General features: G+C 34.7%; 1 protein-coding gene across 1 annotated transcript; it reads right to left on the reverse strand.

Moving 5' to 3' along the window:
- Positions 1-190: 190 nt before the first annotated feature.
- Positions 191-2,132, reverse strand: LOC142532155 (acyl-CoA-binding protein). Its single transcript, XM_075638410.1, has 4 exons — positions 1,976-2,132; positions 693-810; positions 532-594; positions 191-406 (listed from the first exon to the last, which is right to left on the reverse strand). The coding sequence occupies exons 1-4, from the start codon at positions 1,985-1,987 to the stop codon at positions 327-329; spliced, it is 273 nt and encodes a 90-aa protein (XP_075494525.1). The 5' UTR covers positions 1,988-2,132; the 3' UTR covers positions 191-326.
- Positions 2,133-17,286: the final 15,154 nt, after the last annotated feature.

Consider the following 17,286-nt stretch of genomic DNA (forward strand, 5'->3'; position numbering starts at 1 on the left):
GACACTCCCTGAAGTTTGCTTTTATTTTAAACTTTAGATAAGTCAACAGTTACGCCCCTTGTTGTAAAGGTGAGTTAATTATGTATTAGTTCAAACTTCACACAAACTTGATATAATTACACTTGGTTCCAAGTAGTTCAACGTAATTCAGCCATGGTTGAGTTACCGGACGAAAATAATCTGTACGAAATTCACTGAAACGACAACATAACATCAACGATCGTGAAAAATATCCGAAGCACGAATAGAACGCAAGTAACTAACAGATACCACAAGCATCATAACATAGAGTAAACCAAAGACGAACAATACTTGATTCAAGAAAATCAGCATGCAGCTGCTGCTTCTTCCTTCAGTTGCTTCACCTTAGTGATGTAATCACTCATGGCTTCATCACAGGATTTTCCTGCAAGAATTTGACAAAACAAAATTAAAACGAGCAGCAAGCATGATGATCAAGTTGTCAAATGACAGTAGTTGAGCAATATGAAGAAAAGTTTGTTTGACTGGGAATGGATGCGACTAATATACCTTCGTTGGCTTTCCATGCATCCCACTTCGCCCTATCCCTCTGGTTAAAAATACCAGGACGGCCTGTTTTTGGATACAGTGAATGTATTTTCTTTTTTTACAATGACTATGCAGAGGAAAACAGAGATTATAAAATGAAATTATTTTAGTAAAACACTGACTTGTGTTGACATTTCCGACTGTAGCTTGCTTGTAAAGCCCATAGAGGATAAGCAAGTTTTCGTTGGTGGTAGTATCGGGTAACGTCTTTGCTAACTTAGCATGCTCCTCAAATTCCTCCTAAAGCCATCGAATTTTTCCAGTAAATTTTTAGCAATCATTCGAGAGTAAAAAATTGAGTAAGAAAGGAGAATCTTGTACTGGTGAATACAAACATTTATCAGAAAGAAAACAAGATCCAGCAGCGGTTGACTCTGCTTCGGCTTGGACCAACCCAATTCATTGAGATCAAAGCTGAATGAACTAATTTATAAATTGTAGACTAGTTCATATCTATCTATCTAGACTATATGCACCACTTGGAAACTGAGTCATCTACTGTGATATCCGATCTATGTGGGCACATTTTTACTATCCAACTTGTTTTAAATTTCCAGTCTTCAGCCACTGGGTATTCATAATCCTCATATGAGAGGTTTCACAACTTTTTAAAACAAAAAATACATGAAGCGCAATCGAAAATTTGACATCATCAAAACTCAATTTGGATATCCTAAGATACAAGAATTTGAGATCCATATTCCACCCAATGTTCCTGGATATCGCCCTACATATAAAAAACTTCTAACATTCTACGGAGGCTAAGAACATAATCGTATGTATAAAGAAATGAGAACATGGATTATTTCTTTCATTACATGAACGATCTGATTTCTAAGACGAGTGACCTCTGCTAATACAGTAGGGGACAGTAGGGAAAACGACCTTATGTTTCAGAATAGTTTAGAATGATATGTACATTGAAGTTACAAATTCAGTCTAGCACACAATAACATCTGAAAGATCAAATCTTTTCACCCAAAAAATGTAAATTAGTTCACAATTTTTCGGGTGTTATTTACAGAAAACTTTATACTTAAATTTTTTTTCTAGATTTAGTCACTTTTTTCACCTCAGAGCATAATGATTCGTGTCCTAGAAGAACGCTGATAAAAAGATCTTGGAAAACGAGGATAAAACAAGAAATCATTTTGCCACAAATTCAGAATTGATCACTACATAAATCAAGCCAATTATCCCCAAAACAGATCAGCCACCATCGACTGATTCTTTCACGGAGTTTTCAAAAAAAAAAAAAACATCCTCCAATCGAGCTCAGATCCAGTACTAATCATGAATCGATTCAAAAACTGATGCATACCCACGTTAAAATCACAAAAAGCAAAAAATACATATATGGTAAAGAGTAATTTCTTCACAGAATATGTGATTAACTTAACCATACCTTCAAACTCATATTCTCAATTCAGTTTTCTTGGATCGGAAACGATGTTTTCTGAGCTTTGAACTGTAAATACTCGCCAGTGATGCAAAAACCCAGCAGCTTTCGTGCAGTATCTTTTATCTATATTTAGTATAGATTATACATTTTTTAACATTTTGAAACTGTTGTTTAAAAAAAAACATTTTGGAACTGTTTATTTTTTTTTAATAAATAATAAAAAAATTTAAAAAAAAATTTATCAGGAGCCGACCTCGGGTCCTTGAAACGTCCTTTTAAAAAATATTAATATTAATTTGTTTTTCAACTAAAAATAACTATATTATCATACAAATAAATAATATTATTATTAAAAATAAAATAAAAATCACACTATCCGTGTATAATGTGCAGTTGCAACTATTAAATGCGGCGCTGCTTCCTGCGACGGCAATCAATGTGTGATTTCCGAATGGTGTCCTCGACGTAAACAACCGGATTAGAAACTGCGAGTGAATGCGAATAGCCATCTTTGAAGCTCAGGATTGCTTGCTTCTTTTTTCTGAAAAAGGTCGACCCGTTCACTTTCACCACCACTGACTTTTATTTTCATTTGCCTTACCTTCTGACTTCTGTCCTATGTCCTCTGCAGCTGCTTCACCAGAGTATCGGGTGAGCTTACCACCTTTTCCAGCCAGTTTTCCTGCAGATATTCCCAGTTTTTTGTTACCTTTGGAATCTGTCAAGGTGACAAAGGCATTGTTTCGCATAAGATTTATGTGGACAATATCAGCATTTGCCTCGAGTATTCTATTCGGATATAGTGGAAATCTTCCAAACCCATTACTGCCAGATTCCAGAGGCAACCCACCAATATAGTCTATTGGTCTCTGAGTCCTTCCTATTTCAACCTCAACTTGGGGTCCAGAATGAAAGCAACCCCTGCGACAAAATGTGTACGGAAAAGAAACGTTCTTTGGTATTCCTATTTCCTAGCACTCGAAAATTAAACCCCAGATTCCCCAGAGTTGATGACTAGTGTTAGAGGCGTCTCAGTCTTATAGTTCTTTATAGTACCTGCTTATCATGTAGTTGGGAAAACAATAACTATACATGTTCAGAACGGGAGAAGACTATTGTAGGTCGTGAAGCGGTAATAGCAACACTTCCATCGCGGCATTTGTGACGAATCAGAGTAATTAGGGAATAAAAAGTTAGGCAGTTCCAAGGGCACACCAATCTCCAGAAATTTAGAGACACCTGTTTATAGTGTAACATTTGGTTCAATTCACTTACAAAAATATTTTACTGAATGGCTTAAGGTGTTTCAGTTAATTTGTTCTTACTAAACAACTATTGCACTCTAATTTCTCAGAGTTGAAGATAACAATAAAAGATCAGCAGCCCAATGTGCACTTGAGGGAGTTTGATTTAATTTGTCATCTTGTAATATAGTTAGGATAGTTTCAACTGTGTAACAAACTTATTCCAGGTGTCATTAGTTCATTTGTTCTTTTGTGTATATATACTTGTAACTGTACTCATCGGTGAGTCAATGAAAACAATCATCTTCCTTACTCCAAAACTTAATCTTTCTTGGTATCAGAGCACGTAATGGCGGAAGCCCTCTCTCATATTGATTCCAGTAACAACACCTCTTCCAGCACCAATTTCACTTTAGTTCATCCTGCCAACCAGATCAGCTCGGTCAAACTCACCGATGAGAATTACTTACTCTGGCACCTTCAAGTTTTCTCTGCAATTCGTGGTTTGGGGTTAGAGATCTTCATTCTCGAAACCCCACCCATTCCTTCGAAGATGTTATTACTGAAGAAACGGTAGATTTTATAAATCTGAGCTATGTCTCCTGGTGCCGTCAGGATCAACTTTTGTTTTCCTTTCTTTTAGCTTCTATGACCGAAGGCGTCCAAAGCCAAATGATCGGCTGTGAAACCTCGTCGCAGATCTGGTTGCGAGTCTCACGACTCTTTGCGTCTCGTTCTAAAGCTCGAGTTATGCAATATACAAATTGCAACTACAAACACTAAAGAAAGGAACCATGAATATGCGAGATTATCTCAGCAAGATGAAAGGGTACATCGATATTCTTGCTGCCTGTGGGCATTCTATTCCTGAGGAGGACCAAATTCTTCACATCCTAGGCGGTGTAGGCCTTGAGTTTGATTCGGTTGTTGTCCATGTGACATCTCGTGTAGAAGCTCTTTCGGTCTCAGAGGTTGGAGCTCTCTTATTAGCCCATGAAGGAAGGATTGAATCCTTCAATCTTACTTTGGACAACACACCACCTGCTGTGAATGCTGCTGTTCTCTACCTCACACAAAAGAAATGATCACTCTTATTTTCGCTCGGATTCCTTACTTCGTGGTCGTGGCCGTGGCAGAAGTACTCGTGGTGGAAGACGAGGATGGAACAACAATAGTGGTCGTCCCGTGTGTCAAATCTGTGGGATTGATGGTCATGTTGCACATAAGTGTTACTATCGATTTGACAAAGATTTTGTTCCCAAATCCATGAGAGCTCAGTCTACTAATCAGAATTTCTATAACAGATCTTTCAATACTTCACCAGTAGCAGCCATGGCCACTACAGGTTCTGAAAATATGAATGATGAATGGTGGTTTCCTGACTCAGGAGCTTCGCACCATGTGACCAATGAGCTTTCAAACTTAACTCTTGGATCAGAATACTCAGGCGTTGGTAAGGTTCACATGGGTAATGGATCAGGTCTGTCAATATCACATGTTGGTCTTTCTAAATATCGTCCACTTTCATCATCTCGCACCTTGTTTCTGAATAATTTGCTTCGAGTTCCTCTTATTACCAAAAATTTACTTAGTGTAAGTAAGTTTGCGTCAGATAATAATGTCTTTTTTGAATTCCATCCTCAGTTTTGTGTCGTGAAGGACCTAGCAACTCAAGTACCTCTTCTACGAGGGACTTTGCATGAAGGACTTTATAGATTCAATCTGGGAATGCCAATTCATCCTCCTCCTCAACCAGCTGCTTATCTCCACACTTCAGGTCCTGAATTTAGCCCAAAGCATCCTCAACCTTTGCTTCAGTCTCCACAAGAAATGTCGCACACTTTAGATCAATGGCACTTTAGATTAGGTCATCCTTCCTTAGATGTTGTTAAGCAAGTTTTGACCAAATGTAATATTCCTCTTTCAAGAAATGATAACTTACGTTTTTGTTCTGCTTGTGCATTGGGAAAACATCATCAGCTGCCTTTCTCATCCTCACAAACTGTTTATTCTGAACCACTTGAACTAGTTTATTCCGATGTTTGGGGACCAGCACACACGATTTCCACCAGTGGATATAGATATTATGTGAGTTTTGTGGATGCTTACAGCATATACACTTGGATTTTCTTTCTCAAATTTAAGTCTGAAGTTTTCCGAGTGTTCACAGATTTTCAAACCCAAGTTGAGGTTCAATTCAATGCCAAAATAAAAATTCTACAAACAGATTGGGGAGGTGAGTTTAGAGCTTTAACTTCATTCCTTAAGCTTCATGGTATTCTTCATAGATTGTCTTGTCCTCATACTTCACAGCAAAACGGGGTGGTTGAGCGAAAACATAGACACATAGTTGATATGGGGTTGTCCCTTCTTGCTCAAGCATCCATGCCTCTTGATTTTTGGGATAATGCCTTCTTCACAGCAGTATATCTCATTAACATGCTCCCAACACCTGTTCTTCAAAATGATACACCTACTTACTATTTGTTCAAAAAACAACCAAATTATTCATTGCTTCGAGTGTTTGGGTGTAGATGCTTTCCTTGTCTTCGTCCTTATAACATACATAAATTAAATTTTCGTTCTACTCCGTGTACATTCATTGGTTACAGTGAAAAGCACAAGGGGTACAAGTGCTTAAGTTCGGATGGTCGGATTTACATTTCCCGGAATGTTACATTTGATGAGTCTTTCTTTCCTTTTGCTCATAAATCTGTTGATAAGGTTCAACCTGATCAATCCATCGAGTCATCGTCCTTATATCTTCCTTCACTCACTTCTCCATCCTCTATTCTCCCTTCTCCATGTACAAGTTCTCAAGAGCATGAATATACACCCGATCCTTTTATTTCTCCTGCATCTAATTCCAGCCCAGTTCACTCTCCTTCTTCTAATTCTGATGATAGATCCTCCATTCCCTGTGTGAATACTCACCCAATGACTACTCGATCCAAGGTAGGAGTTTTTAAGCCTAGAGTGTTTTTAACTAATCATTATGCTTCTTGTGAACCTTCCACTGTACAGGAGGCGAAATCTCATCCTGAATGGGTTAATGCCATGACCTCCGAGTATAATGCATTGCTGAAAAACAACACTTGGACTTTGGTCGAACAACCTTCTAATGTTCCTATCGTAGGCTGCCGATGGGTATTTAAGGTCAAGACCAACACTGATGGATTTGTTGCTCGCTACAAAGCAAGATTAGTGGCCAAGGGTTACTCCCAAACTGCTGGCCTTGATTACAATGAAACTTTCAGCCCTGTGGTAAAGCCCACTACCATTCGAATCATTCTTACTCTTGCTGCGTCCAAAGGATGGTCTGTTCAGCAGTTAGATGTTCACAATGCTTTTCTTCATGGAAATCTAGAAGAAGATATATATATGCAACAACCACCGGAGTTTGAAATTCAAAATGCTAAGCAACCACTTGTGTGTAAACTGCACAAAGCAATTTATGGCCTTAAGCAGGCCCCACGAGCATGGTTTGATAGACTTCGAACTACTCTTCAAGCCATGGGTTTTCTTGCTTCTAAGGCGGATGCTTCCCTTTTTCTTAAGATCATCAATAACTCTGCGATTTACATCCTTATTTATGTTGATGATATACTTATTACTGGAAGTGATCTCTGTCAAGTTAAAACAGTGATTCAGAAATTGAATAATCAATTTGAGCTGCGAGATTTGGGTTCTCTATCTTATTTCTTGGGGATTGAGGTGTCTCAGCCTTCTACAAATGCCTTTTTTCTTAAACAGACAAAATATATTAAAGAGCTGCTGGTGAAAACAAAAATGGATCATGCTAAGCCATTACCAACTCCAATGACTTCGGGTCTCAAACTATCTTCTCATGGTGATGATTTCTTTGAAGATGCTACACTTTATAGAAGCACAGTGGGTGCCTTACAATATTTAATTATTACACGACCCGACATTGCTTACAGCGTCAATAAGGTGTGTCAGTTCATGCACACTCCTTTACACTCACATTGGAAGGCAGTTAAACGTATCTTGAGGTATTTAAATGGTACACTTGAATATGGTATTAAGTTGTCTGCTCCTTCTCGTCTTGGCTTGCATGGTTATTGCGACGCAGATTGGGGTAGTGATCCCGATGATCGGCGTTCCACATCCGGCTTTTGTTGGTTTCTAGGTAATTCTCCCATTTGTTGGAGTTCAAAGAAGCAACATGTTGTTGCTAGATCTAGTACAGAAGCAGAATTTCGAAGCATGGCAAATGCAACTTCTGAGTTGATTTGGATTCAGTCACTTCTCAAGGAGTTATGTGTTCCTCTATCCAGTACCCCAATCCTATGATGTGATAACATTAGTGCAATTGCACTAAGTGCCAATCCTATTCTACATTCTCGTACCAAACATGTGGAACTTGATCTTTATTTTGTCCGTGAAAAAGTTTTGTCCAAAGTCTTATCTATGCAACATGTTCCATCTTTGGATCAAGCAGCTGATGTATTGACTAAACCATTGTCTGCTCTTTCATTTCATCGTTACAGAACCAAGCTTCGCGTTGAACTTCTTCCCACGCTGTGCTTGCAGGGGAAAGTTGAAGATAACAATAAACGATCAGCAGCCCAATGTGCACATGAGGGAGTTTGATTTAATTTGTCATCTTGTAATATAGTTAGGATAGTTTCAACTGTGTAACAAACTTATTCCAGGTGTCATTGGTTCATTTGTTCTTTTGTGTATATATACTTGTAACTGTATTCATCGGTGAGTCAATGAAAACAATCATCTTCCTTACTCCAAAACTTAATCTTTCTAATTTCTCAGATATCTTTTCTTTCCATTCGTTGTTTTCTTAACTAGTTCCAATCTGCAGTCCCTCGGATTAAACCAAATTATTCATATGACAGGAATCAAACGAAGTTGAAGGGCCAAACCAGTTATTTGTATTGACCCTCGGCCTCGCTCACAGACATGTGCATGTGCATCGTGCATATATATTAGCTAAAAGCTCCAGATTTTTTAAAAAAGGATTATATATTTATCTACTTCCCAAAATGAATAAAGAACAGAACCCATGTGACTTCCCTCTTGTATGATTTTATTGTAGCCGAAATAAGCATGCTTGTATCCTCAGGGATTGAGCTATATTCATTGATCACAGTGAAATGGGACCTCAAATTTCCACTCTCATAAATATTATCGGCGGAAGAAAAAAAAGGTACCGAATCCAATTTCCAACTGCTCAAGTCTGTGTGTCCACAATTGCTGTTTGGTTTATCACGATTCTCTAAAAAAGAATAGATTACTTTCCCCGTTTATTAAAATCTACAACAGAAATGCAGCAAAAGCACACAAAAATTACACGGGTGACACAAGTTCTAAATCTAACAAAAAGGCAAGTAAGGAAGCTCATGCACACGCTAAAGCAGAATCATAAAATTATTTATTCTACTGTATTGAGTGAAATGAGTGAAGTAGTGACGAAAGGGCTCGCGAGGTTAGAATCTATTTTTTGAAAAAAGTTTTTTTTAAAGATCATTTAAATATTTTATATGAAAAAACTTTAGATCATTTTTAGTTTATCGTAATATTAAAAAATATTTTTATAATAATTTATATCTATTTATTTTATCTTATACAATATTTTTATAATAATATTGTCTGTGAATTAATATGATAAAAATTGGGTAATAAATTTAATCTGGTCAATATTCAATCGGGTATCATTTTTTAAAGAAAAAAATTAAACACATAATATTTAATTATTAATAAGTTCCTGGGTACTAATTTAAAAATAATAAAAATTCGAGTACCTGAGACTCAGGGAAAAAAAACTTGACACCAGCATGAAATTAATAATTCGGGTTCGGGTTAAAATTGAACCCAACATGTTTTAAAACTACAAGACCCGATCAGATCGAGTACACGATACCCGGAAAAAGTCCACCCCTTTTTGTAGTGTAAAATTTGCATTCTGTTGTGAAAAAGTAAAAATTTATGGTAAAAAGTAAAAATCTCAAACTCTCAAAATTTACCAAACTACACACTTTATAATATTTTTCTCTCTACTCAATTGTGATTTTCTTCACAAATGAGAGATCTATTTATAGGAAATCTTTACAAATAATCCAAAAGTAAAATACATCATTACCTACATCATCACACACTAATTTTCAATATTTACAACTCTTATTTTCAACATTCAAATATTCAACATTCAAATATTCAATACTCGCATTTTAAATATATTTTTCAACACTCCCCCTTGTGATGATGATCATAATGATTGTCTTCATTACGTGTTTTTATACTGCCTCGTTAAAAACCTTACTAGGAAAAACCCATTGGGATAAAAACCATAGTAAGGGAAAAAGAGTGCAGTCACGTAAACTCCCCCTCATGTTGACACGAACAATTCTTCACAAATTTCGTAGATTGCGCATCCCAATATTATATATGTGCTTTCTGAATATTGACGTAGGAAGTGCCTTTGTGAAGAGATCTGATGAGTTTTCACTTGATTGAATGTGACGAACATCAATATATTTATTCTTCTCTAGCTCCTTAGTGAATGCGAATAACTTAGGAGGAATATGTTTAGTTCTGTCGCTTTTTATGTATCCTTCTTTCATTTGAGCAACACATGCAGCATTATCTTCATATAGTATCACAGGCTTCTCATCAGATGATAATCCGCATGAAATTTGGATATGTTGGGTCATTGATTTTAACCACACACATTCACGACTTGCTTCATGTAGTGCAATAATCTCGGCATGATTTGATGAAGTTGTTACGAGCGTTTGTTTCTGAGAACGCCAAGATATTGCAGTGCCTCCACGAGTAAATACATATCCAGTTTGGGAACGTGCCTTGTGTGGATCAGATAAGTATCCAGCATCAGCATAACCAATTATACTTGGATTAGCATCTTTTGAATACAAAAGTCCCAAGTCTGTCGTTCCTCGTAGATAACGGAATATATGTTTAATTCCGTTCCAGTGTCTCTTTGTTGGATATGTGCTAAATCTTGCCAACAGATTCACGGCAAAAGATATATCAGGCCTTGTACAATTTGTAAGGTACATAAGGGCACCGATGGCACTTAGATATGGTACTTCTGGACCAAGAATATCTTCATCATCTTCACATGGACGGAATGGATCCTTTTCTATGTTTAATGATCTAACAACCATTGGAGTACTTAAAGGATTTGCTTTATCCATATTAAAACGTTTAAGGATCTTTTCTGTATAATTTGTCTGGTGAACAAACATTCCACATTCTTTTTGTTCAATTTGTAAACCCAGACAATACTTGGTTTTTCCAAGATCCTTCATTTCAAATTCTTCCTTCAAGTATGACACAACTTCTTGAATTTCTTTATTCGTTCCAATGATGTTTAAATCATCAACATATACAGCAATAATTACGCATCCGGATGTTGTTTTCTTAATGAAAACACAAGGGCATATTGAATTATTTACATATCCCTTTTTCATCAAGTGATCACTTAGTCGATTATACCACATTCGACCTGATTGCTTTAACCCATATAATGATCTTTGTAATTTCACAGAATAACATTCCCTGGGTTTTGAACTTTGTGCTTCAGGCATCTTAAATCCTTCAGGGATTTTCATATATATATTACTATCAAGTGATCCATATAAGTAAGCTGTAACAACATCCATAAGACGCATTTCTAAATTTTCAGATACCGCCAAGCTAATCAAATACCGAAACGTAATTGCATCCATCACAGGAGAATACGTTTCTTCATAATCAATTCCAGGCCTTTGAGAAAAACCTTGTGCAACAAGTCGAGCTTTATATCTTACTATTTCATTTTTCTCATTTCGCTTTCGAATAAAAACCCATTTGTATCCAACAGGTTTTACACCTTCAGGTGTAAGGACTATAGGTCCAAAAACATTACGTTTATTTAGCGAATTTAATTCAACCTGGATGGCATCTTTCCATTTTATCCAATCCTGCCGATTTTTACATTCACCAAAAGATTTTGGTTCATGATCTTCGTTATCATTTATGATGTCGATTGCCACATTATAAGAAAATATATCATCAATTTCATCTATATCTTTTCGGTTCCATATTTTTCCAGTATTAATATAATTGATAGAGATTTCATGATTCTCGTCAGTTTGTGGTTCTGACAGAACATTTTCATCATCATGTGTTTCTTCAGGAACACCATTCTCTATTTTGTGATCATCATGTGTTTCTTCAGAAACGTCATTCTTTATTTTGTGATCATCGTGTTTCTCTATGAATTTTCTTTTTCGAGGATTTTTATCCTTGGAACCGACTGGCCTTCCACGCTTCAGGCGTTTAATGACATCATGAGTATCTTCCATTTGTTTCTTTGGAATTTCAATTCGAGCAGGGGCATTTGCAGCATGTATATATGATTTAGTTACCCCTTTTGTGTCTGCAAATGCATCTGGTATTTGATTTGCTATTCTTTGCAAGTGTACAATTTGTTGTACATCTTTTTCACATTGTTTTGTTCTTGGATCCAGATGTAACAATGATGATACATACCATGTAATTTCTTTTTCGGTATGTTTCTGTTCTCCCCCTAACATTGGGAAGATTTCCTCATTAAAATGACAATCAGCAAAACGTGCTGTGAACACGTCGCCTGTCTGAGGTTCAATATATCGAATGATTGATGGACTATCATAACCGATATAAATTCCAACCTTTCTTTGAGGTCCCATTTTCTTTCGTTGCGGTGGTGCAATAGGCACATACACCATACATCCAAAAATTCTCAGATGAGAAATGTCTGGTTCTTTACCAAATGCAAGCTGCAATGGGGAGTATTTATGATATGCACTTGGTCTGATGCGAATTAATGAAGCAGCGTGTAAAATTGCATGTCCCCATATAGAAATAGGGAGCTTTGTTTTCATTATCATTGGTCTAGCAATCATTTGCAGACGTTTAATCAATGATTCAGCCAATCCATTCTGTGTATGTACATGAGCAACATGATGCTCAACAATGATTCCCATAGACATACAATAATCATTGAAAGTTTGGGAAGTAAATTCACCAGCATTATCAAGTCTAATTTTCTTGATTGTATAATCGGGAAATTGATTCCTCAATTTTATTATTTGAGCAAGTAATCTTGCAAATGCAACATTTCGAGTTGATAATAAACATACATGTGACCATCTGCTGGAGGCATTAATCAATACCATAAAGTATCTGAATGGTCCACATGGTGGATGGATTGGTCCACAAATATCACCCTGAATACGTTCAAGAAACATTGGTGATTCAGTTTGGATTTTGACTGGTGATGGTCTTATAATAAGTTTTCCAAGAGAACATGTTTTACATTGAAACTTATTATTCTGAAAGATCTTCTGGTCTTTCAGTGGATGACCATGTGTATTTTCTATAATTCTTCGCATCATTGTTGAACCAGGATGTCCCAATCGATCATGCCAATTGGTTAATATCGAAGAATTATCAACTACCATGTTTGATTCAATGGGACTTATATGTGTATAATGCAATCCAGTAGGGAGCATTGGTAGTTTTTCAATCACATATTTCTTTCCTGATTTATATGTGATAAGACACATATATTTCTCATTCCCTTCATTCATTGTTTGAGTATCATACCCATGGGAATATATATCATTAAAACTCAACAAATTTCTTTTCGATTGTGGTGAATATAAAGCATCATTGATCAAAAATTTTGTACCATTAGGTAACAAAAATTGTGCTTTACCACATCCTTTAATCAAGTCTACAGGACCTGATATTGTATTCACCGTTGTTTTTGTTGGTTTTAGTTCCAAGAAATATCTTTTATCTCGGAGGATAGTGTGCGTTGTACCACTATCGGGTATGCAAACTTCAGCTTTGCTCATAGCATTTTCCATATTTGAACTTCAAAAAAATATGCAATGAAATAAATTACTTGCAATATATATTTAAATATAACACAAATCATAATTATACAATAAAACATTATTCTATGAATACATGAAAAATAGATTATTGTACATTTATATTCTACCATTATATTGTTCATTTTCAGAGAAATCGTTGAGAAAATCTGCAGCATCAATATTGTTCATTTCTATCCCACCAACATATTGATCATTTCCAGAGAAATCATTCATAAAATCACCAGCATCAAAATGAGTTGAATCACTCAAACGGTCACTGCGTTCAGTGAAGTTGGTCTCCTTTTCTTTCCCCTTTAATGATTCTTTATAAAGTTTACAAAGGTGCTCAGGGGCTCGACAAACTTTGGACCAATGTCCTGGAGTACCACATCTGTAACAAGAACTTTCATATCTTTTTGAGTGCTTCTCATTAACACTTGTATTCTCATGATACCTTTTCTGTGGATGGTTTGGGACGTTCTTTTGAGATGAGTTATAAAAATAACTATCTCGATTATTTTCAAAACCACGGCCTTGACCACGACCACGGCCAATTCCACGTCCACGTCCACGTCCACGACCTCGACCTCGACCTCGACCAAAACCTTGTCTTTGAATTTGATTTTGGTTTCCAGGTTTAAATTCATTTTTACTTACAGCATTTACTTCTGGAAATGCTGTTGATCCAATGGGTCGGGACTGATGATTTCTCATTAATAGCTCGTTGTTTTTTTCCGCCACAAGAAGACAGACGATGAGTTCAGAATATCTCGCGAATCCACGTACTCTATATTGTTGCTGTAGAGTAATATTTGATGCATGAAACGTGGAAAATGTTTTTTCAAGCATCTTAGATTCTGTGACCTCATGTCCACAAAATTTTAATTGCGAGATTATTCTATACATCGCCGAATTGTAATCACTGACTTTTTTAAAGTCTTGGAATCTCAATGTATTCCATTCATCCCGGGCGGTCGGAAGTATAACTTCTCTTATATGTTCGAATCTTTCTTTTAATCCCTTCCACAAAGCCATGAGATTTTTTTCAGTCAGATATTCACATTTCAATCCATCGTCGAGATGTCGACGCAAAAATATCATGGCTTTTGCCTTTTCTTGTGACGTGCATATGCCATTTTCTTTAATGGTCTCGCTTAGACCCAATGACTCAAGATGCATTTCTACATCTAGAGTCCATGGCATATAATTCTTTCCCGTGATGTCGAGCGCAACAAATTCGAGCTTTGTTAAATTTGACATGGTGGTACTAAAAAATTACGATGCATTTTATTAGTTAATAATTATTGCAATACAAAGTAACGGATAAACAACAAGTACAAGTATTTGTAAAAATAAAGAAAACACACGAGGAGGATATTCTCCGATAAATAAAAGACTCGTGAGTATGATAACCAAAATAATTAAAAATAACCTTGAGAAAGCCATCTTCTTTTTTCTTCGAAAAATTTGATGATGAATAATTTTTAGAGAAGAAGAGAAAGTTGGAGTGATGGAATGTGTTTGTGAGATCATATTTATAGGGCAAAAAATAGCCGTTGTTTACCATTTATGACCGTTGGGGTACAAAAAAAAAATAAAGGTATGTATTTGTATAATTTTATGATAATAATATGATATATATGATATTAGACATGTTTAAATAATTATGTATATCATATCATAATATTATAATGAGTGTCATAATTTATTTTGTTTAAAAACCTTATAGGCTTTTATACTTGTCGTATCCCTTACCGGGAGTGTGGGATGTCGTCTTAACATCCTCCCAGGATTTATAACAAGTTTATGAAAAATTTATTTTTATTATTTCTAATAATAACATTATATTGTATATTAAATAAATACACAATAAATAAATAACAGTAAAATAAATATAATTATTTTTGTTACCTTTTTCTTCTGTTTGGAGCTTGGAAAAGTATGTAGGACTTTTAGAGCTTCGTGCTGATAACGTGTTGTGAAAAAGTAAAAATTTATGGTAAAAAGTAAAAATCTCAAACTCTCAAAATTTACCAAACTACACACTTTATAATATTTTTCTCTCTACTCAATTGTGATTTTCTTCACAAATGAGAGATCTATTTATAGGAAATCTTTACAAATAATCCAAAAATAAAATACATCATTACCTACATCATCACACACTAATTTTCAATATTTACAACTCTTATTTTCAACATTCAAATATTCAACATTCAAATATTCAATACTCACATTTTAAATATATTTTTCAACACATTCTATTTTTTATCCATTGTTGTAAATGCTTAATGTGTGTGCGAAGATGCCCTTTTAAATATATATATATATATATATATATATATATATATAAATGAATAGATCCGAAAACGACTGATGGACGCAAAAGTCTTCCCCGTCACATGGACTTGCACATGCCTGACTCGGAGGGAGAATGAAATCACGAATATAGTGTTACAAAGGGATCGAGAGGATGTCTCGACGTAATACTTCCTACGCTTAAGTAAGAAATCGAATCTAGAAAAGATAGCTGAACCAAAATGCGAACAGGACGACCATCTTGCATTAATTTGAAACTTCAAATATAAATAAATAATTTAGTATTATAATCAAAGTAAATCATAAATATGTAATTAATGAAACCACTTATTAAAAAAGATAGTTTTACATAATTTCTTAAAATAACTTATTCAACAACTGATATTATTTAAATTGTACTCTTCTGACATTTTTTGAAGCAAAGTGATCAATTATGACATCATACAAAATATCTTCCAATAATATTTCAATAATTATAACTTGGAAATGCTTCTTTTAATCTATAACTTTATTCTCGTTTCTCTCAATTTAATTTAAAATTATACCTAATTCAAACAATTATAAAAGAAAATGAGGAAAAACTAAATCAAAAACTTGTGTGAGACGGTCTTGCGAATCGTATTTTCTGAGACGGATATCTTATTTGGGTCAGCCATGAATGACTATTACTTTTTTATGCTAATAATATTATTTTTTACTGTCAATATCGGAATAGTTTACTCATTTCACAGATAAAGATTCGTGAGACCGTCTCACAAGAGACCTACTCAAGAAGTAAATACTTGTGTGTGAGAACTGCATACAATGAAGAATTGAAAATGAAAAATTTGAGAAACCCTGGATTAACTGGAAAAAAGAAAAAAGATATTAATTTATGACCGTGCGTATTTTCATGGAAATTTATTCTCAATTACTTTATTTTTTAATATTATTTTTCTCTAATTAACTAAAATTATATGTGTATTATATTAATTTTATATAAAATAATTGGGGGCCTCCCAAGGTGGATCCTGGGCTATTTCCCAGCCATCCTTCGTGGTCGTTTTACACACACGAGATGCAACTGAAAAGCCAAATTCCAAATATATATAAGAAATAATTGAAACTTTCCAATTCGATTCAATATATTATGTTTTATTCCCTTTCAAACTATATAGAAATTAAATTTTTTACACGTATATATTATGTCATTCTCGAAAATTATGTGCCAAATAACGAACATCATTATTTTTCCGAAAAAATAAATTTTTGGTCTTTTAATTTGTATTTTTTTTTTCAATTTTAGTGTTGTTAACGATGAATTGTATTTTTAGTCATGTAACTTATATTTTTAAATTTTTGGTCATTTTCTTAGCCAAATTCATTAATCGTATCTTCTGGTAAAAAAATGACAAAAAATGAAAAACATTGCAATTTAAAGGATCAAAAATGAAACAAAAAACAAAAAACAAATTACAAGATTAAAAATAAAAATTCGTCGTAACAAGACAAAAAATAGAAAAATATGCAAGTTAAAAAATTAAATACAAATTCACCATTAACAAAACTAAAAAATAAAATAAATACAAATTAAAAGACTAAAAATATCAATTCCTCAAATAAAAATTACGAAATTAAAGTAGCCAAGTCCAGAAAATGTAGGTTTTAAAGTAGTAAAAACGAAATATCCAAATATTATATATTTCTTGACAGTAATTTCTCACCAAACAATGTGTCTTCATTTAATATAAGAAGATCTCCACTTGTAATTACGATGTTATGAAATATAGTTGTAGCATTAATTAAACACTACCAAATTATCACGTTCTAATTTCCGCCAACTGATTTTGACTGAATATTTGTTGGT

The sequence above is a fragment of the Primulina tabacum genome, chromosome 18 (genome assembly GCF_025594145.1).
Source record: "Primulina tabacum isolate GXHZ01 chromosome 18, ASM2559414v2, whole genome shotgun sequence".
Lineage (NCBI taxonomy): Eukaryota > Viridiplantae > Streptophyta > Magnoliopsida > Lamiales > Gesneriaceae > Primulina > Primulina tabacum.